General features: G+C 36.6%; 1 protein-coding gene across 4 annotated transcripts in view; it reads right to left on the bottom strand.

The window, feature by feature from the left end:
• Positions 1 to 27,145, bottom strand: part of LOC149814635 (Peptidase M50 family protein) — a 78,491-nt gene that overhangs the window by 43,949 nt on the left and 7,397 nt on the right. For 3 of the 4 annotated variants that reach the window (XM_089990261.1, XM_089990259.1, XM_089990260.1), the window contains exons 3-5: positions 20,947 to 21,013; positions 12,413 to 12,511; positions 12,223 to 12,326 (exon numbers count right to left, since the gene is read on the bottom strand). In XM_089990261.1, coding sequence (XP_089846387.1) covers positions 12,223 to 12,326; positions 12,413 to 12,511; positions 20,947 to 21,013 — 270 coding nt within the window. Of the gene's footprint in view, positions 1 to 12,222; positions 12,327 to 12,412; positions 12,512 to 20,942; positions 21,014 to 27,145 lie in introns of all 4 variants that reach the window. The other variant, XM_089990262.1, reaches the window with a different exon arrangement.

Raw genomic sequence — 27,145 nt, 5'->3', positions numbered from 1 at the left:
GAATGATAGGCTCTCACCTAAAGCGATTCCCTGTGCTTTTCTTGGATATTCTGAAACCCATAAGGGGTTTCGTTGTTATGATATCAAGAATGATAAGTTGTATGTCTCCAAAAATGTGAGTTTTCTGGAAAATGTTAATGGTTTTGAAAAAGGTGAATCCTGTGAAGATAACATCGATTATTCTTTCCTATTTGAAATGTTAGCTCATGATGATGACAATGAGGATAGTGATGATGATTTTACTCCTAATGACATCAATGAAAATGAAGATAGTTCCCCTCCTCTTCCCTTAGTACCTCAACATAGAAATGAAGAAGATTTAAGATAATCTATAACATATATCCATAGAGATAGAAGTAATTTCAGGAGTGCTATTGAAAAATACAGTGAACCTAGTAGTTCTAGTTCAACAAATGATGATCTATGAAGAACAGAGAGAAGTAGAAGAGTACCCTCCAGGTTTGTCTCATTTGATTCTTTTTCACCCAGATATAGGGCTTGTCTTAGCGCTATTCACTCTTACTTTGAACCAAGAAATTTTGAGGAAGCTAAAAAATGTATAGAATGGCAAGAAGCTATGCAAAATGAACTCATTGCTCTTAGGAAAGCAGAGACGTGGGAATTCCAAACTCTACCTATTGGAAAGAAAACCATAGGTTGTCGTTGGGTATTTAAGGTTAAGACTAAGAGCGATAGATCTCTGGAGAGATACAAAGCTCGATTAGTTGCTAAAGGGTATAGTCAAAAGTATGGGATTGACTATGAAGAAACTTTTGCGTTTGTTGCTCGAATGGTAACTGTCTGATGTCTCATCTCTGCTGCTTCTATCAACAAATGGAACATCTATCGAATGGATGTTAAGAATGCTTTTATAAATGGTGATTTGAAGGAAGAGGTTTACATGGATGCTCCACCTAGAATGGAGACTCCCAAAAGGAAGGTGCTTCGCCTTAGGAAAGCCCTTTACTGCTTAAAACAAACCCCTAAGGCTTGGTATGATAAGTTTAACTCTGTAATGATAGAAAATGGTTTTTCATCTTGCTTTACTGATACTGCTTTATTTGTTAAGAAATCTAATGCAAGGATTGTTATTTTACTTCTATATGTGGATGATATGCTTATAACCGGAAGTGATTCTAAAGAGGTTAAAAGCATAAAATCAATTTTAAATGATAAGTTTGAAATGTTTGACTTGGGTTTTCTAACTTATTTTTGGGGTATTGAAGTAGCTTACTCTCATAAAGGTTATTTTTTGTCTCAAACTAAACTTGCGTTTGAGATTATTGGCAGGTCAGGTATTACTGATGATAAGGTTTGTGAAACTCCTGCTATAGTAGGAGCTAAAATGAAGATTGATGATGGTGTCATCTCTGATCCTACTCCCTACAAAGAGCTTGTAGGATCGTTGATGTATCTAAGTATTACAAGACCAGATATCTCACATGCAGTTCATACAGTAAGTCAGTTTCAGCATGCACCAACCTCCGTTCACATGAGTGCTATCTTACGAGTCGTAAGATACATAAAAGGCACTCTAAATAAGGGAGTTTTCTTGTCCTCTTCCTCTGATTTAAAATTAATTGCATATACTGACTTTAATTGGGGAGGTGACCCAAATAACTGTCACTCCACCACTAGTTTTTGTGTGTTCTTAGGAGATTCGCTGATTTCATGGAGATGTAAGAAGCAGCAAAAAGTGTCTCTATCATCAACTGAAGCCAAATATCGTGTCATGGCGACTATTACTATGAAAATCGTATGGATCCATATGTTGTTGGAAGATATGGGGATCATAATAGAAGGGCCCACCAAGTTATGCTGTAACAACAAAAGTGTGATTTATATTGCTAAGAATCACACTTTCTATGAGCAGACCAAACACATAAAAATGGATTGTCATTATGTTCGTGAGGCATATCTCAAAGGAGTCATTGACCTTCTATATGTCACATCAGAATATCAGTTGGCGGATTTCTTTACTAAAGCTTTGTGTGCTCTGCGCTTCAACTTCCTTAGCAAACTTTCGGTCATCTTGCCCTAAGTTTGAGGGGGGTTATTGAATTATGTAATCAAATCATGTAATGTTATATATATATTTTATATATATAAAGTAATACATATACATATATTAATATATATGTATATATATCTACTTATTATATATAAAAAATATATCTTTGTATTATTTAGCCGTAGGGGTAGTTTAGTCTTTTTCTCATTTTTGCGCATATTCATTTCTTGAATATGTATTGTATTTTTTCTTTTTTTATTTTTCTCTTTTTTTCTCTTTTTCTTTTTTGTACCCTTTATACCTTGGGGAGCCCACCACTAGTCGTTGAGCCCCTCCAACGGTCACATTTGTGATCATTGGAGGGGCTCCAACGACTATGTGGGAGACCCTCCAACGGTCTCTCCAAGCCCTATATAAAGGGCCCTCCTCCATTGTATTTTTTAAGACTTTGGGATTATAGCCCAAGCTTGTGTTAGTAGAACTTATGACTTTTGGGTTCGTATTTGTGCATTTGTGAGTTTGTGTTGTGCACAAGTGTTTCAAGTGTTCTTGTTGGGCGTTTGTATATGCATTTATTTCCAAGAATATTGTAATATTTTTCGTAGTATCTTGTTGGAGATACTTTCACAGACGTCACCAGAGAAGGTTGCGGCGACGTGGCTCCGACGACTGTTGTCGGCGAGGAGAATCCGTGGAAGAAGAAGGAAGAGATATTGGTCGGGGCTGCCTCGGGGTCGTTGGGTGTGTCTGCCGGACACAGGGAGGAAGAGGGTGACAGAGGGGGTACGAGCAAGGGAGGAGAAAGGGAGGTGGTCGGTGAAGCTGCCGGAGCGGGGGCGGTAGTGGTAGGACAGGAGAGGACAGAGGGCAGGCGGCAGAGGTGGGGAGGGTTTTCTCGAATGAGAAAACCCTAACCGCCTTTTGTTGCTTTATAAAAGCACGGAGTAATGGTAACCCGGTACGGATCCGGGTCGGGTCCAGACCCAACCCGGGTCCAGACCCAACCCGGGTCCAATCATTCTCTCTCTCTCTCTCTCTCTCTATATATATATATATATATATATATATATATATTTTTTTTAAATTATATATATATTTAAAAAAATTATATATATAGTCGAGTCCTCGTGTCCAAAATTTTTGAAATTGCCCCGCACCTGTGTCGCACCCGCACCTGCACCCATGTGACATAGGTGCCCATAGTGGTTCTTGTGATTGTGCATTTAGATATTTTGGTGGACCTTTGTGCTCTTTTGGTGGTTCACCCTTCTTTACATGGTATCAGAGCCATAATGCTCTTGATCTTTAAAATCGGTGATCTTATTATTGTTCATGTGCTCGTGGATTGCTCCTCAAGTGAACATGGTTCAAGTATGCATGCTCTTCCTCCACATTATCTTCTCTCTCTTATCCTTTCTCTCTCTTTTCTTTCTTGTCTTCATTTGTGGAGGACAAGGAGAGTGTCATCAGCATGCCCATCAAGCTCAATGACATAAATTACGTAATGTGGTCTTCTATCATGAAGCACCACATTTGCGACAAAGGCTTGTGAGGATTGGTGGATGGTTTTGATCAGGAACCCAAACTTTTCACCAAAGTTGATAACAGAAAAGATGTAGCACTTTAAGGAGAGGAAAAAACTAAAGCTATAGCCGATTGCGAAAGGTGGAATGAGTAGCGAATGGGACACGCGAAATCAATAGTGTAGACATTAAAAAGTGTTCTAGTTTGGCAAAAATTGAGCATGCTAATGATGCTTGAAACTATCTTAAGAATATGTACTTGCAGGACAATATTAGAACAATGACTCAAGGGGATATGAGCATTAGAGAATACTATAATGCTTTATCCGAACTTTGGGAGGAGTTGGCTTTACTTGAACCAAAGTGGCATTACCCTTTGGATATTGAGTTCCGACAAAAACAAATAGATGCAAAGCATTTTTATTAATTTATAAATGGGTTGCGACCGGAATTTGAAGTCACCAAGTCGGCTCTTCTCCATAGAGGAAAGATTTCTTCTATTATTGATATGATTGAAGAGCTAAGAATGGAGGAAAATAGGTTGAAGAAACAAGCACCCAAAAATTATGATGAATCCAGCTTGGCCGTGTCTAGGCCGAGAACCTATGGTCGGAAATACAAGCCACCTCATTTTGAGAGACAAAGCAATGAGAATAACAAGAGAAAAATCATGTCATTATTGCCATGTCCACATATATCATACCCTTGTGTTCTAAGTTAAGGAAAAATGAGGAAAAGAAGGTAGCTTGGGTTGGTCCACCTCAAGAGGCCAAGGACATGAGCAACTCCCAAGATACATTCGTCGGAAGCATGTCCCTATCTCAATTGGTGGAGGCACTTCAACCTCTTCTTAGAGGGTCATCCTCTTCAACCGGAGCCACAGTCTCATCGTATTGTGATCCCGATAAGTTTCCTTGACTTCTTGACTCTGGTGCTTCGTTTCATGACTCCAAATTTTGATATCCTATTTGAATATCGTACTAATTCAAGCATGTATAATGTTTTCATTGTCGATGGTACATCTCTTGAAATCAAAGGAATAGAGAATTTTGAAAGGAATCTTGAAAACTCCAAAAAAAAATCAATTCCAAAAGTTAGATATATTCCTAAACTAAATTTAAATCTCGTTTGTTTCTCAAATATCGGATCATGAATGTAATGTCTCCTTCTCATCAAATGGTTGTTGGGTGAAGGATCACCAGTTAGGGAAGTTGATTGGGGAAGGCCATAGAGAAGGAGGCCTTTACTACATGGACTTTTTGGAAATACTCACGAATACATTGTGTTATAATGTTCAAAAATTATATTTGGATTTGTAGCATAAAAGATTAAGACATCCACTTTTATCCAAAATATCATATTTTCCAAATTTGAAAAAAAAATGTAATATTAAAAACATTACATGTAATGATTGTATTCTTGGCAAAACGAAGAAATTGCCTGAATTTGAGCTTAGGACAGTTATCTGTATTAAGTTGTTTTTTTTATTGCCTATAAATCTAGGCATGAAGTTGACCCCTATTCCTCGGCGGAAACTCGCTCTCGTTAGACTCAACAAGTACAGGAAGTTTCTTTGATTATATAAGTTAATGTTTCCTTGTCTAAAAAGTAAGAAAAAAAGGTTGCTTTGAGGTTTCTTGTTTTTAGTTGTCTTTTTCCTTGCCTAAAAGTAAGTCAAAAAGCTACCTAAAAGTTAGGGAGCAAAGCAATCAATTTTAAGTCTTTAAGTTTGGTGGCCTAATCGAATAGAGGAGTGTCACCACTCCTCTACTGCTAACAACACTATACCTAAAAAAGGGAAGCACACAAAGTCAGCCACATATTCTTTTTTTTAAGTATAGACAGCAAAGCAAGCAAGCAACAGAGTTAGGGAGCAAAGCGACCGAGCAACAAAAGAAATATGAATGAACTTTTGTTCCATTCGGATGTTTGGGGTCAAACACCAATCATATCAAAAGGTGGATATGCATACTATGTGATATTTGTGGATGATTTTTCTTGATACACTTGGATTTACTATCTTAACAATATTTATAAGATACACAACGGTTAAAGCGGCTTTGGCCCGAAAGACTTTACATACATGACTTGAAATAAGTAAAGTTCTAGCAGTTTCAATAATGTGTGTGTTCTCTCAGCCAAACCATTTTGTTGAGGTGTGTGTGGACAAGATCTTTGATCTGTAATGTGTAAATTAAGATAATCTTTAAATACTTTAGACAAAAATTCTCTCACTGAATCGGTGCGAAAGATAAAAATGTTGTTAAATATATTCTTAACCAAGCTATGAAAAAAATGAAAATGTAAGAAGATTTCAGACTTATGTATATAGGATTTGTAAAGGAATTTGGTCGTCCACAGATGATGAAGGCATGCGGTTGATCAAATAGCAGGTCATGGTAACTGCATCACCCCAATATGAAGCAGGAACATTGGATTGAATCATAAGGGTGTGTGCTACGTCAAGGAGATGTTTGTGTTTTCGTTCAGCCACCCCATTTTGTTGAGAAGTATAGGCATAGGAGGTTTGAGGTTGAATTCCATGATCCCGATAGAATTGCAATACTGTTGTGGTTTTAAACTCAAAAGCATTATCAGTGCGAATAATCTTAACAACTGACTCAAACTGAGTTTTTATTTCAATGACCAAAGATTTTAGAATGTTAGGAACTTCAGATCTTTCTTTTATTAAGAATACCCAAGACAACTTAGAAAAATCATCGACAATAACAATATAATAATGACATTGGGTCCCGGTAGGAATCTTACTAGGACTCCATACATCTGCATGAAAAGGTTCAAAGACCTTATGACTGCACTGACTCTGACTAGAAGAAAACGAACTCCGATGATGCTTGCCTAACTGACATGCTTCACACTGGAATGATGTAATAGACGAAATTTGAGGAATGACATGATGAAGCTTCGACAATGAAGGATGTCTGAGACGACGATGCCACTGAACAGAACTCGAGGAAGAATCGACTGCAGCATAAATGTTTCTCACAAGGTGATGTAGATAGTAGACTCCATTTTCTTCATAGCCTCCATCAATCTTCTTCCCCGTCAGCAAATCCTGAAAATGACAGCACACAGGATCAAATATCACTCTACAATTGAGCTCTTTGGTAAGGCAACTCACTGAGAGTAAACTTTGAGGAAATAAAGAAGCATGAAGGACATTTTTCAATGGCAAGGAAGAGGATATAGAGACATTTCCCTGACCGATAACCGGGGAGGAACTCTCATCAGCTAATGAGACTCCCCGATGTGCAGTAATAGCCTTTAGATCTGACAAATTTTGAGAATTTCCACATAGATGTTTAGATGCACCAGAATCAATAATTCACTTACTATCATGCGGAGAAAGATGGTCTCCGGTAGAGTAGGTCACACCAGCTACAGGAGAAGAGGAACTTGAAGGACGATGAGAGACCAGCTCTTCATATTCAGCACGGCTAAGAGTGATAGGTTCACTAGGAGAATTCGTTTCATGCTCCACCTCTAGTTTTGTAGTATTAGCTTTTGGAGCATTTGGCTTCAATGGAGGAAATGCAGGCCCTCCATGTTTATCCCAGCAACGATCTTCTAGATGTCCTGATTTTCCACAATAGGTACATTAGAGTTTACCTCTACCTCTCATACCTCTTCCACGACCTTTGCCTCTAATATTCATAGTATTTCCTCGTCCATAACTAGATGGAACAGCTAAAACGGATAACTGAGATGCAGGTTGAGATTGTGGAAGAGAGATGGCAAGTCTACTCAATCGATTGTATGCATCAGCAAGAGTAGGAACATCAGACTCGGTCAACATTTCGACTTTAGCAACTGTGAACTCTGACGATAGGCCTGTGAGGAACCGAGCAACCATAGTCTGTTCTTGATGATCCTTTTGTTTTGATAAACACAGGGGTCTGTGAGCATTAAGTCTCTCAAAGGCAGCCTTAACAGAAGCATAGTACTGGGCCAAGGTCTGATCACCCTGTTGTAAATTATATATCTCTTGTTCAACTTAGAGAATACGACTCAGATTTGTCTCTTAAGAATATGTATCTCGAAGATTATCCCACATCTGTTTAGCTGTATTATAATAAATTAGGCCATATGCAATATGAGGTTCAATGTTATTCATGATCCATGACATAACAATGTCATTATCTTCTTCCCAAGTATTATATTTTCCAGTTTTATCATTTGGCTCAAATTCCAATAAAATATGCTTTCTACGATGTCTAGACACCGACATCATAAACATCCTGGACCACCTTGCATAGTTTGTTTCATTAAATTTAACGGAAGAACCATATGAGAAAGGATTAGCAAAAGCTTTGTATTCCCCAATAACCTCATTCTTGTAATCAGATTTGGGAGCTTCACCCATAATGATTAAAAAAAATAACTCAAAAATCTCAACAAATGTTGTTGTTGCACAATACGCAGATCGATGATGGTGATTTGTCTTCACCACGACACCCAGATCTGTATCAGATCTAACAAAAAACTTTGATAACAGCGTCAGCATAACATAGTAATGATCTGCTCCACAATACGTAGATCCATACTGCAAATATGTATCAGATCTGAAAAAAAAAACTTTGATAACAGCGTATGCTCCATGCTGCAAAAAAAACTTTGATAACAATGTCTGCTCCACGTTGTCATTCCAGCATCACCAAAACATAAACTCAGATAATGCATGTCGCCCGCTTCACGACGTCTGCACAGCACCCATACCTACACCCACCAGATCGGGTCGACCGAAAGCCCATGGCTTCACCACGACTTGTAGATCTGATTACAGATCTGAGTCATGACTTTTGTCAGACTACAGATCTGTTATCAGATCTGTACCACCAAAAAAAAAAATGAACACACATTACCCGATCTTCTACACACGATCTACCTTCACGCGATCTCGAAATCACGCGATCCACCTTCACGCAATTTTCTTCACGTGATCCACCTTCACGCGATCTTGAAGACACGAGATTCAATGACCTTCACGCAAGATTTGGTGCAGATCCAGAGGTCACGTTCCCAAGAACGTCGACTCTAATACCATGTAGATTGGTACAGTAGAGGATCGAGAGAGAGAGGAAGAGTCTTTCTTATTGTCAAATTAGGTCTAATCTCCTGTTTAAGTAGAGATTAGCCAAAAGAATAAAATTACAGTAAGGTCCCTTATTATTTATAAAATATAAGAAACAACCTTAAGCATGGATAAAACTCTAATTAGTCGACTTATCTTAACAAATATAATGTCCTCTTTATCATTACAAAATCTCTCCTGTCAAAAAAAATTTAATTTACTCTTGATTATTTCAAATTAAGAGTTTTTGGATGCAAGTGTTTTGTTTTAAGCAATCAAAATGACAGATTTTCTCCCAAGGTTATTTCTTGTGCTTTCTTTGGATATGCAGACAACCAAAAAAGGTATAGATGTTATGACCTTAAAAATGGAAAATTGTATGTTTCAAAAAATGTCTTTTTTAGAAAATGATTTTTTTATTATGAAAAATCTAAGGAAGTAATTGAGTATTCCTTCTTATTTGATTTTATTTCAAATCATGATATTGATGATTGTGATTATGAGATTGGTCATAATAATGTTGATGGATCAAGAGATGTGAGAAATTAAATACCTTGTGAAGAGCAATCCGATAGTGATAAAACCTTATTGCAATATACTAGACGCAAGGATCAAAAACCTCCATGTGCACTTGAAAAATATTCAAATGTTAGAAGTGAAGATGATATGCAATCTAGGAAATCATCTAGAATATCAAAACTCCCAGAAAAAATTGTATCTTACGAGTAATTTTCATCCAAGTACAAGGCATCCCTTGCCCTTATCCATTCTTATGTAGAACTCTCATCATATGCCCAAGCTAAAGAACATTCTGAATAGATAGAAGTCATGAGAGTAGAATTAGAGGTCATAGAAAAAGCCAAATTTTGGAAACTTCAAGACCTTCCTTAAGGAAAGAAACCTATAGGATGTAGGTGGGTATATGAAGTAAAAACTAAGATTGATGGGACTCTTGAGAGGTATAAAGCTAGGTTAGTATCCAAGAGATATTCCCAAGAATATGTGGGATAGATTATGAAGAAATTTATGCTCTTATTGCCTGGATGACCACTGTTAGGACACTTATAACAGTTGTTTCAATTAGAAATTGACTCATACATCAAATGGATATTAAGAATGTCTTTCTTAATGGGGATTTGATTGAAGAAGTATACATGGAGGCACCACCTGGTACGAGTATCCATAAAGAAAAGGCTTTTCGCCCGAGTAAGGCACTTTATGGCTTGAAGCAAGCATCAAAAGCATGGTATGATAGTTTTAGTAAGATTATGCTTGATATTGGTTTTAGATCTTGCTTAACAGACACAATCATCCTTGTTAAGGAATCTGATGCAAGTATTGTCACTCTACTCTTATATGTGGACGATATGATCATCACTGGGAGTGATACACAGGAAGTAGAAAACATCAAAAAGCTTTTTAAAAACAATTTTGAAATGACTTGTTTGGATTTTCCAAGATACTTTCTAAGGATTGAAGTTGCTTATTCCCCTAGATGATACTTGTCTCAGTTTAAGTTTGCTTTTGAGATTACGGATGATAAGAAAGTAGATACTCCAGAAGTTACTAATGTCAAGATGAGAATTGATGATGGAGAGCCCCTTGAAGACCCAACGTTTTTTTTGACAACTGATCAGAGCATTCTCTTACCTATCCATAACTAGACCAGACATAGCACATGTTCATACAACTAGTCAATTTCAGCATGCTCCTACATTCGTTCACATGGGAGCAGTTTTATGAATTATTAAATACATCAAAAATTATATTTTTAGAGGCTATTTTTTGTCTTCTTCATCTAGATTAGACTTAATTGCTTATATTGATGTTGACTCGAGAGGTGATCACAAACAATATACATTCAACCATGGGTTTTTGAGTTTTTCTAAGTGAATCTTTGATCTCATAGAGGTGCAAGAAGCAGGTCTCACTTTCATCAACAGAAGAAGAATATTGGGTCATGACTACTACCACAATGAAGGTGGTCTGACTAAGAAGATTATTGGTTGACGTGAGAATTCATGTAAAAGGAGCATTTAAGATGTACTATGACAACAAGAGTGTTATTTACATTGCCAGCAACCATACATTTCATAAAAGAACAAAGTACATTGAGAAGGATTGTCACTACGTACGAGAGGAGTATCTTCAAGGCAACATTGATCTGTCATACGTCACATCAGAGCATCAATTGGCATATTTCTTCACTAAAACTCTCCCAACTCCTAGGTTTCACTTCCATAGCAAATTTTCGGTTGTCATACCATAAGTTTGAAGGAGAGTGTTAAAATGTATATATATATATATTATTTTATTCATTTTATTCATTTTATTTATTTTATTTTTCTTTTTTATTATTATTTTTATTGTGGTCAACCTAAAGTTGACTAGTCGTTGAGCTAGTCTAATGGCTAGATGAGCCTCTCTCATTGTGTATATATAGGGGACTTCCCCCCACCCCCACCCCCACCCCCACCCCCACCCCTTATAAGGATGCATCTTCTGTGCATTTGTGAAATTAATAAAAATAATATTTTTTATATTGAGTGTTCTCTTTGTATGTGCCCTTAGTGGCCTAGTGTGCCCATAGTGGCTCTTTGTGCTTGTGCATTTGGATATTTTGGTGGACCTTTGTGCTCGTTTGGTGGTTCACTCTTCTTTACATATACATCAATTTTAATTACTTCAAATTGACCAAGTATAAACAGAATAATTTACTTTATGATGAACAATCGTAACAACAAATAAAATATCTGAAGTCTAGCCGATTTTTAGGAAATATATTCAGTGTCCTTTTCAATTTAATATAGGGAATGATTGGCAAAATGTTTTTTTCTGTTTGCTTTAGTGTCCCTATAACAAAACAAAGAAAAGTAGAAAGAGTATAAATTTGAGAAAACAGAAAAATAGAAGTGACTGCATAATAAAAATGAGCAACATGCAACTTCATTGATAATATGCACTGCAAGAAAGAGATTTTTAATAAACCGAACTTTTTGGTCACGATGCTTTCGAAGAAAGTTTTCATATTGTAGAGACAAGCATTTATCAAAGGAGACAGCCATTCAATAGTGTTTCTTTGATCAGGGTAGCAGCCCTTCTGGCCCATTTCTTTAGGTGAATGGGGTCGTCCACACTCTCCATGGAGATACATCTCTTTCCATCCTCATCCTTCTATTTCTGTTTCACTTCCCTGCCTCCAATTCATCCCCCCATGCTGTTCCAGCTTTATGTCAACTGGACTTTGTTTTCCTTGTCTACACACTTATCCCTTTCGCTCTGGTTCATATTGAATTAAGAATAATAACTATATAGAGAAGCATGCATGTGACTTTGTCACCCACAAATATTAGATGTAGAGAGCACGCAATCATGTCGAAATGATAGACTTGTATATTAATTCTAATGATATGTATAAGCTCGTAGAGAGTTCAAAGACAGAAAATATTTAGAAGATTATTGCAACATTAAGTGTTGGAATCCAGCTTGAAACAAATCTCCACATAAACTCATCCTGGTTATAGGTCATGTGGCAAAGAAATATGTAACCAGAATAACAGCATGAGGATAAGCACCATGAAGTCAATGAATTATACCTTGCAGCAGCAACAGCATGGCCAAATTCATGAACAGCCACAGACAAAATTGTTGAGAAAATCATATATCCAGCATCTGTGAGAGATATGCTTGATTGAGGAACCTTGACAAGAACGGCATTAATAGGTAACAAGAAGTTACATGAAGAAATATGAAGTACAAAATATTAATCACCAAGTCATCACCAACCAACAACAGACGATGCAACAAAAGGTCATTGGCTAGATTCCACACAGCAACATCCTGGATATACATATATACAGCATTTGCAGATTGCCAAACTAGGACCTGCATGTGACAACAAATATGACACATAATAGCACCTGTTCTGCATGGGTCAGTCTAGTCAGAGAGCAGATCATGATCAGGAAAGCCATTAATGGGTAAATGGCAAACTCAAGTGAGCAAAGGCCAATGCTTCATTACTCCCGGAAATGTCGTCATTAAATTTATGCTGTCATACTAACAAAAACTTCCAGAAAAGTGCCACACACAATTGAGCATGTGATTGTCATTGGAATGGTATAGGGATTCCATAATGTAATACACGAGCAAGTACACAATAATAAATAACAGAACCACTGATTCTTCTCTTGCCCTAATGATATACGAATACAACTCATTTCTTCTTTACCATCTCTCCTTCCTTCCCTTCTCTATTTCTTCCATCGAATGGTTAGTGGGTAAACACAGAGTGTATGCAAAGTGTTAATATATATATATATATATATATATAATTTTTCTATTGTAATAGGTTTTTGGCATTTTGCCCTTATAGGGGCATTTAAGTCATTTCACATGTATGTAATAAGTATTGCTTATTAAGGGCAGACTTGCATTTTTTTCTTTATTTTATTTTTTGTCTTTTACATTTTATGTAAGGGCATATTGGTCTTAGACCAATATAGTCGTTGGGATCTTCCCAACAGCTATATTTATAGTCGTTGGGAGCATCCCAATGACTATATTGACCCTCATGTGGTCTATATAAAGGGGTTAAAGTCCCCTCTTGTAGCCAATGCTTTTTCTAAGCATTTTGACTTAATACAAACACTATTTTTTATTTTTTTTGTGATTGCCCTTAGTGACTATTGTATGAACCTTGTGTGTAATATCATGTATTTTCATACTTAGTCATTTTCTGATTTTTCGAAATTTTGGCTAAGTCTGGAAGAAAAATCGTTTGGACCTCGTTATTAGACCGATGTTTTTTAGTCTGAGCTTGGCCTAGGTCTCAACGACAAAGTCAAGATGAGCCAATTGAAACATGAGAATGAGTTTTATTTTCGACCTTTAAATTCAAGCAAAATTCGAGCGAAGTTCAGGTTATTTTTTTGGCGAATTTCGGAATTTGATATTCGTGTAATATGTTGTTGGATGCGTCTCGAAATGCTGAGCGCAATGGTATGTTACTTTTTTGAATTTGAGTTCTGGTTGGCCAGAAAATTCTGTTTTCTAAAAAAAATAGCAATTTGTCGGTTCGGATCCGGATTTGGATCGGACTGGATCCGATGGATTTGATCAAAATTAATATGGATCTGGACTCTATCCAAGACCCATGTTAATCTGGATTTGGTCCAGTCCAAAATTTATTTAGATTTTTGGGGATGGATTTGGATCTTAGATCTGGATCCATATCCAAATTCTTTTTATAGCTTTAAATTCATTTAGAAGCTTTAAATTGGAGTTAATTAAGGTTAAAAAGCCTCCGAAGTTAATTTGGCTATTTTTGAAAACCTCTAGATAATTATAAATTATTTAATACTAAATAATTAATTAATTCCGAATTGGATTTTTATGGTTTTGATTTTTATGGTTGTTTAGGACTTCTAAATGGAGTCCTTAAACATACCTAAGAAAACTAAGGAAAGTTAGAGAAGAGACTTTTAAAATTTTGGAAACTTTGAAAAAGTCAAAATATGAGAGTTTTGAGAATTTTGGAAAAAAGGAAGGTGAGAGTCCTCAAAAGAGGAAACTCTCCTTCTCCAGCCCATCTAGAGAGGGATGGAGAAGGGGGGGGCATCACCCCCCCTTGGCTTATTTAAACATCAAAAAAAAAAAGAAAAAGGGAAAGAGAAAGAGGAGAGAGAAAGAAAGGAAAAGAGAGGAAGAAAAGGAGGAGAAGATCAATTTTTCTCCATCCATCCACGTTTTTGAGCTTTCACCACTGTTTTTGGGTGATCTACATCTAAGGTATGGGTTTCCTCTCTTGAATCAAGTAAGAAATCGATTATAGATTTGGATTTCCATGCGATATTTTGATGGAAATTCATGGAAAAAGTGTTTATATGGATGTTTTCTCAAAAATACATGGAGGATGATCCATGGATCTTCCTCCATGGTTGTATTCTTAATTATTTTCATCTTTTCAATGAAATAAAATTCTGTACATGCTAAAACAGAATTTTTATTGGTGGTAAGAGTGCTTATTTAGAGGTTGCTCTTGATGGGTATCGATGTCCATGGATGGATCATGCTATGGACCGATTAGATGCATATAATAATATGTTGAATCAATGTTGTATGCATGCATTCTTAAATCTGCATATGTATGCATGTTGGCTATATGAATCGGTTGAAGTATCACACTCTTCACATGCATGTATTATGAAATTACGAAATCTCATAGTCATTCATGCTTAAATGAGAATGTGATGCATGGGTTTAAATTAATATTCTGATTTCTTATGCTTATTGATTTAGCAATCTGTACATGCATGTAAAACCAGATGAAAATGTGCATAGTTCATGGCAACGACTGGGTGTTCATATTTTATATTTGCCTTGGGCCGGCTGGCAGCCCAGCCAAACCGAGTTTGGCTGGCCTGTCAGGCCTTGGCCTCTCGGTTAGCCCAGCCATTCGTTGGCTGGGCATGATTTTTTTTTTAAGGGGTTTCCTTGGGTCTGGGCTAACTGGCCATGCCTTGGCACTGTGCACAGGCCCTAGGCCCTGTTTGGGTCTGTGTATTGGCTGTCAGGCCCAGCCGACTGAGCTCGGCTGGGCTGGAGCCGAACCCAGCCGACCGGGTAGGCTGGTACCTTTCAAAAAAAAAGAAAAAAGACAAACAGAAACCTAATGCCTGCTAATGAAATGATTAGATAGTGTTGTGGCATCGAACTTCTATCACACGTACAAATACTGTTGTGATTTGTTATATGGTCAAAATTTTCAATTCATGTATGCCTGTATGAACTAGGACAAAAATTTAGTATGATGTGCAAAGTTTCTAGATTTGTATTTGAATTTAAATCATGTAAAAGAATGAAGCTCTACTAGCTAGCACTTGGTCATGTCATGCTTAATCAAAGTAATATTGCATAGCTGCCTCACGTACAGGTGCCTACTTAAATTAATATGGGTCTGCATGTATGTAGCTGCATGGAGGTTCACATATGTGATTAACAAGGGGAGCATGCATTGACGTGAATATGTATACTCAATGAAAGTATTCAATTGACATGATTACGGGTAATGAATGGAAGCATACACTTAACATGCATGTGTGAACTCATGAGCATGCATATGACGATTATTGTTGTTTCATGCACATGGATTAAATTGGCATATATGAATGTGCATTTAGAAGTATGTTGACATCATTGCATATATTGCATGTTATGATTTTTGCATATGATGCATCGATAATCAAAATGAATCATCGTAGGCCTAGTGCGCTTTGAGCTTGGATTGCTCTTTTATTTGTTATTATACATCGCAGAAATTACATTTTGACATTTTTCTCTATATTATATTGTTCTACATTTTTTCACAGGCTGGAGCCCTGTGATGAGCCTTGCATTTAGAAATGTGAATTTGTGATATTAATTTGGTATGCTGAATTGCAAATTAATGAAACAACTATTAATAATAACATAAAGAAAAAGAACAGTGTAATATACTTTCTAAGATGTCTCGTCGGGAGTACGAGACTCTTAAAGTTGCGGTTTTGAGGAAACCGATAGGATACAAAAACTCTGTGTGCATTATTGTTGCTCATAAACCCGATATTGAGGTTCTTTCTATAGGCCACGGTTTTAGAAAGAGTATCACTTTGCCTGGGGGTGGTGTGTAGACACAGTTGTTGTTTTGGTATACCAAGAAAAGTGAAACTTGTGGATAGATGGTTCATGGTGTCCTGACATTAGATGGATGGTCTAATGTTCCAAAAGTTGTTTTGGTCGAGGGATAAGTTTGAAACTCAGTAATAAAATACAACTTGTATGCTAAATTACCCTTTGAACCCTACTTGACCTCAAAAATTTTTACCCGTTTTGAGTATCCGAAGGCAATGGTAATAAAAAATAGAACTTAAATGTGTGTGCATCATAATAAAGAGATGCATATGAAAGAGAACTTGATTAGAAGATAATAATTTATTCATGCATATGCATTAAGTTCATGCATTTTCATGTTATACATATTTATTTGTTTCTCTACTTGTCTGGTATGATTAACTGCATGATATTCTATCATGTTGCATGCTGAATATCTTTAATGCTTATCTGAATTATGTTCTTATTAAAGTAGTATCCATTTAAATTATTGCATGAATCATATATGTATTCTTTATACTTATTTGTTTCATTAGGGGGATTCGTACGCAGAATTTCTTGGATTCTGACACCCTACTTTTGATGTTTTTCGTAGCCTCAGATGCCCAGTGAGGCGACTTGCTCATGAGAGGAGCTACGAGGGGATCACATGACCAGAGTTACCAGTCGAGGAAGCAGGAGCGGGAAGCGATACGGGAAGCGGGAGCGGGAAGCGGGAAGCGGGAAGCGGGGCACTTTCAAAAATTTAGGAAGCGGGGAAGCGTGGGACCACTTAGAAGAAAATTCTGAATCGTCTCGAAAGCGACCTAGAAAGCGAGCCGGAAGCGAGGGGAAAGCGAAAAAATGAAAAAAATGGGAAAGTGTGGGGGAAGCGTGCTTCCCATAAATGGGAAGTGTGTTTCCCGTAAAAGGGAAACGCGCTTCCCAAAAAAGGGGGGATGCTTCCCCTCACGCTTCGACAGCGCGACATTTCGCACTTCCGAAGCGCGCTTCTCCTTTTACCTAGGCGCTTTCGGTAACTCTGCACATGACTGCTTGACAGATTCTATGGACAACGGGGCTCCTTTTTATTTTCCTTTTTTTTGCACTCTGCGCTTTTATTTATTTATCTCATGACTCTATCATTTCTTAATTAATAAAGTTGATTCAGTTTGGGCTTGGATTGAAAGATGGGGTGTAAGATCCCTTGTGGTGTGTCGAGTTATCCAGTTGTTAGTGGAACTGTAAAGGCCCCGGGTCTCTGGGAAGATTTCTGCAATGGTTTTAAAAAAAAAAATCGCACTTTTTCAAGGGTATGAGTTGGGGCCGTTACATTGTGTGCTTGTGTATTAGCCATTAACTGGTGTTTGTGTCAATGTTGTAAGTACTATATATCGTTACTTTTTGAAAATACGATATGATATCGTACCCGTTTAGGGTATTGTACGATACACCCCTATATCATGTCGTATAATATGATAAAGAGCGTATAGTACGATACAGGTGTGGTGCATTTAAAAAAGACCTAAAACTTACTTTTTAAGTTTTGGGTTTTAAAGGCCCCTTGAGGACCGAATTCTCCGTTTGTCAGGAGGTTGTTAGAAGGGAACCCACGCACCCTAGGAGACGTGACATCAATTTGGGGCCCGATTCATGCGCAAGGGAGAGAAATTTTGCGATTTTCTCAAGAGTGCATTTTCACCATTTTTTCACTCAAAAAAGTGGGTTAAAGTAAAAAATCCCTCTTATTTGCTTCTTATTGAGTTTTTTTTTTAAGCTGGCATCAGAGGATTCGGCATTGCAATGGGGCACTCAAGTAATGAGTGGAAACCCCTATTATTTGCTTCTTATTGAGTTCATAAACTTGGTTATTTTGTTTTTGTTTATGTAATATGAAAGTATGAGTTTAGTGGCATGTTCTTAATTACAAGATATTTAATATTTTGCCTTGTTCTTGTGAGATATGCATGCAATATTATCTATATGATTCTATATTAATTGATGTTTGATGATGTCTTATGCAGCTCATAGAGACATAAATGCTTCATATGTGATTTTATAGTTGGAATTTGTGTAATTCATCATTGTTTCATGTGATATGCTTTTTTAGAATGTTTGCTAATTTTTTCTGATTTTTCTTGATTTTTTAGATTTTTTTAAAAAATTATTATTAAAAAATTATGATATTTTACGATACGATACGGGCTTAATTTGGGCCCGACCAATACGGATAACGGTACGATACTTATAACCTTGGTTTGTGTTGTTCATTTTATGGTCTTATGATTGTATTTGTTGTTAATTGTTATTGTAAACCCGAGTTTTTTTATTATTATTATTTCGCTCACTTGATTACATGGTATCAGCTCTTGGAATCGTAAAGCTTCTTCAAAGATCATGGTTGCGGCAAAGACTTGTTCAAATCTTCTTCAATCTCTTGTTCCTCTCTCTTCTAAATCTTGTTCTTATGGGTGAAAAAGAAACCATGATGGTGGTCACATTTAAATTAAATGACTTCAACTATTTAATGTGGGCCGCCGCTACGGAGAACCATTTAAATGGAAAGAAATTATGGTGGTACGTAAGTGGTACTACATGTGAACCACAACTCATACTCACCAAAAAAGATGGAGATCAAGTTAAAGCCTTAGATGATGATGAAAGAAAGAAGGTGCTCAAAGAATACTACATCAAAGTTGAAGATTGAGAAGCCGAAAATGCACAAATTCTTTCTTGGTTCCTAAATAGTATGGAACTCAAAATAGCTACAAACATAGTCAAGTTTAAGAAGTCATGTGATGCATGGATTTTCCTCAAAAATATGTTCATTCAAAAAGACTTGGCACGACAATATTTTCTTCGAGAGAAGATTCAGACCACAAAACAAGGTGATAAGAGTGTAAGAGATTATTATGGCACTCTCACACCTCTTTGGGATTAATTGGATTTGCTTGAGCCTAAGTGGGAAGGCCCTGCCATTGAGTTAAGGCAAAAGCAACTTGAGAAGGAACACTGGTTTGTATTCTTATTCGGGTTAAGATCCGAGTTTGAGCAAGTGAGGTCAACTATCTTGCATAAGACCATCACCACCTCTCTTAGTGATACCCTTGACGAAATATACCAAGTTGAAACTCGACTTGGTATGACTAAAGGAAGTGAGGAAGTTTTTGTCGTATCTTTTCCTATCAAGACCAAGAAACTACATCAAAATATATAAGTCTCCTCACTTTGGGAGGTATAACAATGGTGGAGGGAGGAAAATAATGTCACTTTTGTAATAAACTGGGACATATCAAACTGGATTGTCCCAAGCTTAAAAAAAAGGCGGCAATTGTTGAAGAATCACCCAAAAAGGGTGAAGATACAATCAAGAAAAGAGACCTTAAGGATACTATCAATCAACTAATTGAAGAACTTCAACAATTCCTTAAGACTTCTTCAACTCATACTTCTAATGTCGCCATATCTACATTCTCTCCTCCCGGTATGTTTTTTGGATACTTGAATCTGGTGCCACCTTTCATATGACTCTTATTGAATGCATTAAGCCTTTTTATAACTCATGTTTCTACGGCCGATGAAACTAATTTAGAAATAAAAAATATTGAAACTTTTAAAAATTCTTCAAAAGACCTTCTAGTACCTAAAGTTAGAGTTGTTCCAAACTCAATTTAAATCTATTTCGGTATCTCAAATTTCGAATTGTGGATATGAGGTCTCTTCATCTAAGAAATATTGGGTGCAGGATTGCCAGTGAGAGAAGTTAATTGCGGAAGGCAGTAGGAGAGATCTCTACTACATGGATTTTCTTCACATTCCCAAAGAAGGTTTTTTTGTAACTTTAAGGAAAAAGATATTAATTTATGGCATAAAATATTAGGCCATCCAAATCTATCTAAATTGTCGCTTTTTCCTTTTTTGAAACTCGTCTTCAAAAAGAATTCATATGTAATGATTGTATTTTTGTGAAAATGAAATCAATTCCATTTGGCTCTAGAACTTTTGTCTCTCAAAGACCCTTTGAACTTGTGTATTCGGATGTATGGGGACCGTCTCCGGTCATATCGAAAGGAGCACTTTCTTACTAAAAATTCAAAGTTTTTTCATGTTTTAAAGAATTTCACAAATTTGTGCAAAATCAATTTCAAACCAATATTGTTATTTTTCGATCAGACTATGGGGTGAAATATTTATCAAATGATTTCAAAAATTATTTAAAAGAAAATGGGATTTCGCATCAACAATCTTGTCCAAATACTCCTTAACAAAATGGTTTGGCCGAATGGAAACATCATCATATCATTGAAACAACTTTTTAATTTTATCTATGAATGGAAGAGGTCATACAGATCCAACATCACATTCAGAAAGGCATGACATCACAATTAGCGATGGACAAGGATACTGCCGTAAAAGTTAAAAACTAGAAAGTCAAATTAACAAAGGAAACATCTTCTGATCTCAACCTCACCGAAGTGACCTTTGGAATGGTATGTTCTTGTTTATAGCTTAGGCAACTATATATAACATAAAATATGTAAAGCTGCATATGCACATGTATGTGCATAATGTAATATTGGAGTTGGAAGTAATTGAAGAATATTTGGGGAGAAATAATTGAAGATTCCTAAAACTGAATGTTCACAAAAAACACACCAGCATATGCATTACAAAAGTGTAGCCTTACCGACCATTGTAACTCCGATGAATGCCAACAAGCTGAACCCAACTCCTACAGTAAACCAAATCTTTAAAATCCTGCAAATAGAAGTGGACATATGACATCTTTCAGCACATACACATTCACATGCTTGTGTGCAAGCACATCACTTGCATATTGTATAACCAATTTAAAATGTCATAAAAAAAAGAAATGAAATGAAAGCTAAAGTATGATTTATTACAACCTAAGAATTTAAGGAGATTAAAAATATTAATTTAAAATTATTTATTTTCTGTGATGTTCTATCTTCCAATAAGAACACAAAGACATACAGAAAGAACCAAAGTTTTTTTGTATGCAGTACCTTGGCATGACATGAGCATCAAAAAGGTTTAAGAATTGGTTTTATAAGAATAAAAAATTAATCACTTATTTGGCTTTTTGACCCCATATTGTAGGGAGGATTTAAGGATCAGGATCAACAGTCATAGTTCGGTATCAGCATGAATCCAAAGCAATATATCATGCCTTTTCCTGGATCCTGGAAGTTCAGAATCTAATATTGCAATACAGATGCAGCCAATGCACAGGAATTATAATGACCTAATATTGGAAGCAGCAACCAACGGACATGGCTTCAAATAGGCAAAAGACCAGCTTCATTATTCTAACTTCCAAAAGAGGTGCCAACTGTCAGCATGAGATAATTTATCATTTACATGGTAAAACAATTCACACCATTTGACTACTCTCTACTACACATATATAATAGTGGCCTATTGAGCTATTAAGAAACTCTCAATTTACATGGTAAAACAATTCACACCATTGATCTCTCGGTTGAGTTGGAACATAGGGCCTATTGAGCTATTAAGAAATTCAATTTCGATATGGCCGAAGCTGGCAAAGAACGCAAGCTTCAATTGAGCGAGCTCGAGGAGTTGAGTAATGATGCGTACAAGAGTGCCAAAAATTTTAAAGCTCGAACCATGAACTTTCATGATAAGCATATCTTGAGGAAGCAGTTCGAGCCTGGACAAAAAGTTTGGCTATTTAATTTGTGACTCTATCTTTTCTGAGGGAAGCTTAAGTCAAGATGGGATGGCCCATTTGTAGTTCATGAGGTATTTTCACACGGTACAGTTGATATCCTGGACCCTAGAACGGGCGGGAGATTCAAGGTCAATGGGCAGAGGTTGAAGCCTTATATTTCAGATGTCATCGTGAACCATGACATCGAGGTCATTGATCTCGTTGATGTATAGAGTAGCGCGCATTTGTATATTATGTTAGGATTAGGGTGCATTTTCTTGGTAGCTAAGTAGTTTTTGTTGTATATTTCCTTCTTTTTGTTCTATGAGCATGAATGACAGATCATGTATACATTTCACTTCTTAGTTAGTATTTATGAGTTACAGGTGACAGGACAGCTTGGAATTTCTCAAGGGGCAACTATAGAGCCAATTCGACAGGAAATTATGCATTTACGTGTGTGGTGGTGGTGTACTGATGAGGCATAAATCAATGCATGCGGGGTTCCATCGCATACATCTAGTGGTATCTATTCTTTATCTCATGTTTATCTTATTTCCTAGTGTGCAGTCATTTAATTGCATATAAGCATGGGGGAGGGTATAGTATGCACACCCAAATTTTTTCTATCCATGTATCTATTTTCGTAATATATATATAGGCTTTGAGAAGACAAGTTTAGCAGTATATTAGTGAATTTTGCAAAGATATGACATTTTAGAGGATTTTTTTAGTCCCATGTGAAAATTTTCCCAAAACCAATCTAGAACTAGTGATCATTTACGTAGATTTCAACGAAAAGAAAATGTATATGAATGTTAAAGTTTGTTTTGAATCGCATGTATGAATACGCACAGTATATAAAAAAAAAGCAATAGATATATAAAGAAAAGAAAAGAGCGCACATGTAGTTTGTTTTGATTTTCTTAGTTGTTCCTTCCTTAATAATTGGATTCAGACACAAGATGAAGTGTCTGCGCTCATGCAAATATGACAACTAAGATGGTCAGACTTCTTGCCCAGTCAACACCTGTGGCCTTTTGAGTTTGAGCAATTAAGCCTGAGGAGTGTTCTACACCTGGTGCCCTAAAGTCATTTGGTTTGGGTGCTACTGGCCCAAAGCTCGTTACATGGACCCATTAGAAAGCTTAAGAGGTATAGGCATTGCACACGGCGGCAGGAAGAAAATTATATGTAACTATGAGAATCTAAGGCCTAATGATTCGAGTGATTAAGTCTGAGGAATACTCTATATCCAATGCCCTAAGGTCGCTTGGCTTGTGAGTCACTGACCTAAAGCTCGCTACATGAGTCACGGAAGCTTGAAAATTAACACACTGCTTAGAAAAAAAAAAAAAAGACTAATGAAAATGCATTGTTGAGGAAAACTTGTGGAAATCTGTACAGACAACATATATATGAGGATAAATGGGCAATAATACGAATATGCATGATTTTCTGACAGAGAAACATAAATACTTGCGAATTTTAGAAATGTAGAAAGAAAAATTTTACTGCTGTGGCGGCGTAATTTGATTCTAATTTCCCATTAGACTACAATTTCATGAAATAGGTGTTTAAACTAGCTTTCTTGAATGCCTATTATTTTTTAAAAAGAAGTGAATGTATACATGACGGAGATGTTTGTTGGTAGCATCACTGCAAACCCTCACGAGACCTTGCCTGTCCACTGGGCAAGCAAAGGGTTTAAAGAGCTTGTTGCATATGCTAAATGCAACCGTGATTTCTACGAAAGTGAGTTTCACTAATGAGTTGTTGCATAACAATTTTTGCAGTTAGGCCATTGATTTGCATGCTTTGTTCTGCTTTCGCTTAGTTTAGGAATAAAGTTTGCCCGAGGACTAGCAAACGATAAGCATGAGGAAATTTGATCATGCATATTTTATTTATATTTTTATATATTTTTATGCATGATCCTGTGCATATTCAAGGTTTAAATGCTCGTGTTTAGTCGATTTGGATGTATTGTCGTACAAGAGAGCTTCACATCGAATTTCATTGAAATTGGAGTGAAAACGAGCAAATTGGAGCAAATAGAAGACTTTTGGATCGAGCCCCGAAAAATGGATCGGGCAAAATCTTAAACTCCAGATCTGACCCACTTGTGTTTTAGAAATAACTTAGTTTTTAACATGTTTTTAGAAATAATATTTTAAATTGAGGCATTTTGAAAATCATTAAAATTAGGAATCTTTTTTAGGGGGCGTGGAGGTGGCTAAGGGTATAATGGTTATTTGCACCCTCCCTATGCCAAGTGGCCATTCTAGAACGCGTAAAGATCCTCTAGGTGGATCCCAGGTCATTTGGTATTTTTTTCTTAAATAATGGATTTTGTATAGGTCATATATGGATCCAAACATTAGTATTTGGATCCAATACGAATTTGGATTAATTAATGAATTCTTAATATAGTATATATGGATCTAAATGATATTAACCGAATCCAATGTGGGTTTCGATTAAATTTTGGACATAGACTCTTAATTAAGGAGTTTGGACAAGATTTGATTTGGTCTTTTGATCCAATCTCAAATAGATTGGACCCATAGGGTGAGACGCTCTAAACAACGTCATTACTATTCTAACAAAAATTTCAGTCGATCGGTAGCTCACTGATTAAATCGGAGTCGACCTTGACGTTCCTCATTTCGAGAGCATCAAAATAGACTATCTACACGACTAAATTGGTGTTGATTTGAGAATTTTATCGTTGACCGAAGTTCATGCCTAATTCCAACCCGAAAATCAATATTTTTCGATATTAACTAAATTTTTTGACTGATCTGTACATGTATGATTAAATCTAAGACCATCACGATGATCTACATTTCGAGAGCTATCAAATCGACTATTGAAACGTCGAATTCGGTTGAGTTTTCATGTTTGTAAGCCACCTAGATTGATAGAGTTCTTATAAAGGTAGAATTAAGGGCCTCTAGAGAAATCTATAAAATGAGAGGAGACCTCACACTCAATTTCGTCTCTCTCTTTCTCTCTACCTTCTTCTTCCTCGAACCCTTGGTACAGACCTCCATTAGAGATTAGAAATGGGGTTGCATATCCATTGGAGGTGAAGCTACCCACCTATATCGAACGTCCGACAACTTTTTCATCTACGCAATTTCATGTAGGAAACCCTCAACATGTGCATGTATACGTAGCACCAAGGATGCATCCATATGCTGGAATATAGTTCCAGACATGTATTAGAGGTGAGACCAGTCCCAGCCATGTGCTCGGATCGATATCCAGTGTTTTTGGAGGTCTACGAGACCCCGAAACGCAATTTTACCAAAAACGATTTCTAAAAAACCCTATTTCATGATCATAGTTCGTAAAAAGCATGATTTACATTTCTAGATTATATTGGATGTGTGTTTTGTGTAATCAGCATGTTGAAATCATATTAAAATTTATATTTATGGTGTCTAATCAAATAAAATCTGAAAAAATAAAATAAAATCCTAAATATGGAAAATCGATGTTGGGGATTTCGAGTTTCTTGGTTGTTTCATATTCAATTTTATGTGTTGAATGATTTCATGTGCAACATGAAAATTTGTTGATGTAATTCCTACTAAGACTGTGAAAGTCTGACCCCATAAATTTTAAAAATAACAGATATAGATAGTTGACCTGTAGCAGTTGCGGGATGCTGCGGGGGTGCCATGTGAATCAACTATTGATCGTTGGGAGACGTTTTGGACTTTTATCATTGTTCGTTTCATTTAATTGTTACCTTTAAACATTTGATTATAGAATGAATGAATTGGTTTTATTATGGTTTGGTAGAAACGTTTTTACATACCTGTAACTCGCTCAAATTGTTTCATCGGTTTCTAAATTAATATTTTCGTTGTGGTTTTGAATTTATTAAACAAAAAGGGTTTTATCAATTGGTCGTCTTAATTCGAATGTTGTTCTAGAGAGCTAGTAAACACCGGTGCTTGCACAGATTCCTTAGAGCTTGATGTGATTAAGGTAATATCATTGATGAGACACTTAATTTAATTATTCTTTTATGTAATGTATTCAATCGGTTTGATAATAGTGTTTCGTACTAGATCTAGAATTAGGAGGCTAAGATACGCCCGCGCTTGCGCTCAGGCGGACCATCTAGTGCTTGGCACGGTTGGAACTTATCTCTGGGCAAAACCATTAGATAATTATATATTAGAATTAGAAAATAAATCATGTATTTTTCGGTTAAAAATTTAGAGAGTTACACGCAATGCAAAGGACAAATGGGGAGGAAGAAGATGATGAAACTACCTGGCAAAAGATGTGATAAATCTGAAGAGGCAAGAGGGATGGAGATTTGAGAGGCAGGGGATAGATGAGGATGACTTTTAGTGACAACCTCGATGAAAGCAACTTTTGGAGTATTAGAGACATTGAATTGTTCAATAAGGCCATGCTCCTTAGCAGGTGAATGTGGAAGATAATAGCTGGTCAAGCTAAATAAAGAGGAAATACAAGCAGCTCCAACGGCCAAGACAATGGAGGGAAAATTATAAATGGAAGGCTGGGTCATGAATATAGGATCTGGTTTTATTTTGGAAAGACCCTTGGGCGAGGAATCAAACTTTATAAGAATTATCACCAAAGATGTTCTATTTGGCCACATTTATAAATGCACTGGTGGCGGATAATTAGGACCTTAGTTGTCAAAGGCGACGCCTAGGCGCAGCCCCACCGCCTGGGCGACCTAGGTCACCTAGGCTATGCCTAGTGTTTTTTTTTAAGACATATCATCTGTTTTCTTCTTCAAGGAGGAGAAGAAGAACGAGAAGACAATATACATGTTTCTTATTATTTTTTATGTTTTTTTTTATTTTTTTATTTTGGGTACCGCCTAGCGCCTATGACAACTAAGATTAGGACGCTACTAGTGGCTGGCATATACCATTACAAAGATCTATGAGGGATCAAGAACTAACAGAATGGAGCAATCTTGTGAATGAGCTGCAGCAACGGAAGCTGAATGGAAATAAACACTCCTTAAGCTGGCTTTTGACGCTATTTGTGTTGCATTCAGGAGAAATATAATCAACTGTCAACAATTGTTTAGTAAATGCTGGTTTCCAAAGTATGTTGCACCTTTTTTGGCAGGATATGTCGAATGACATTGGAGAGGATAGGGACTTAAGATCCCTCTAATGGCGAGGGGTATC

The sequence above is a fragment of the Nuphar pumila genome, chromosome 15 (genome assembly GCF_984573655.1).
Source record: "Nuphar pumila chromosome 15, dmNupPumi1.hap1.1, whole genome shotgun sequence".
In the NCBI taxonomy this organism is placed as follows: Eukaryota; Viridiplantae; Streptophyta; class Magnoliopsida; order Nymphaeales; family Nymphaeaceae; genus Nuphar; species Nuphar pumila.
Note: the sequence above shows the minus strand (reverse complement) of the source record. Positions and strands in the feature narration are given on the sequence as shown.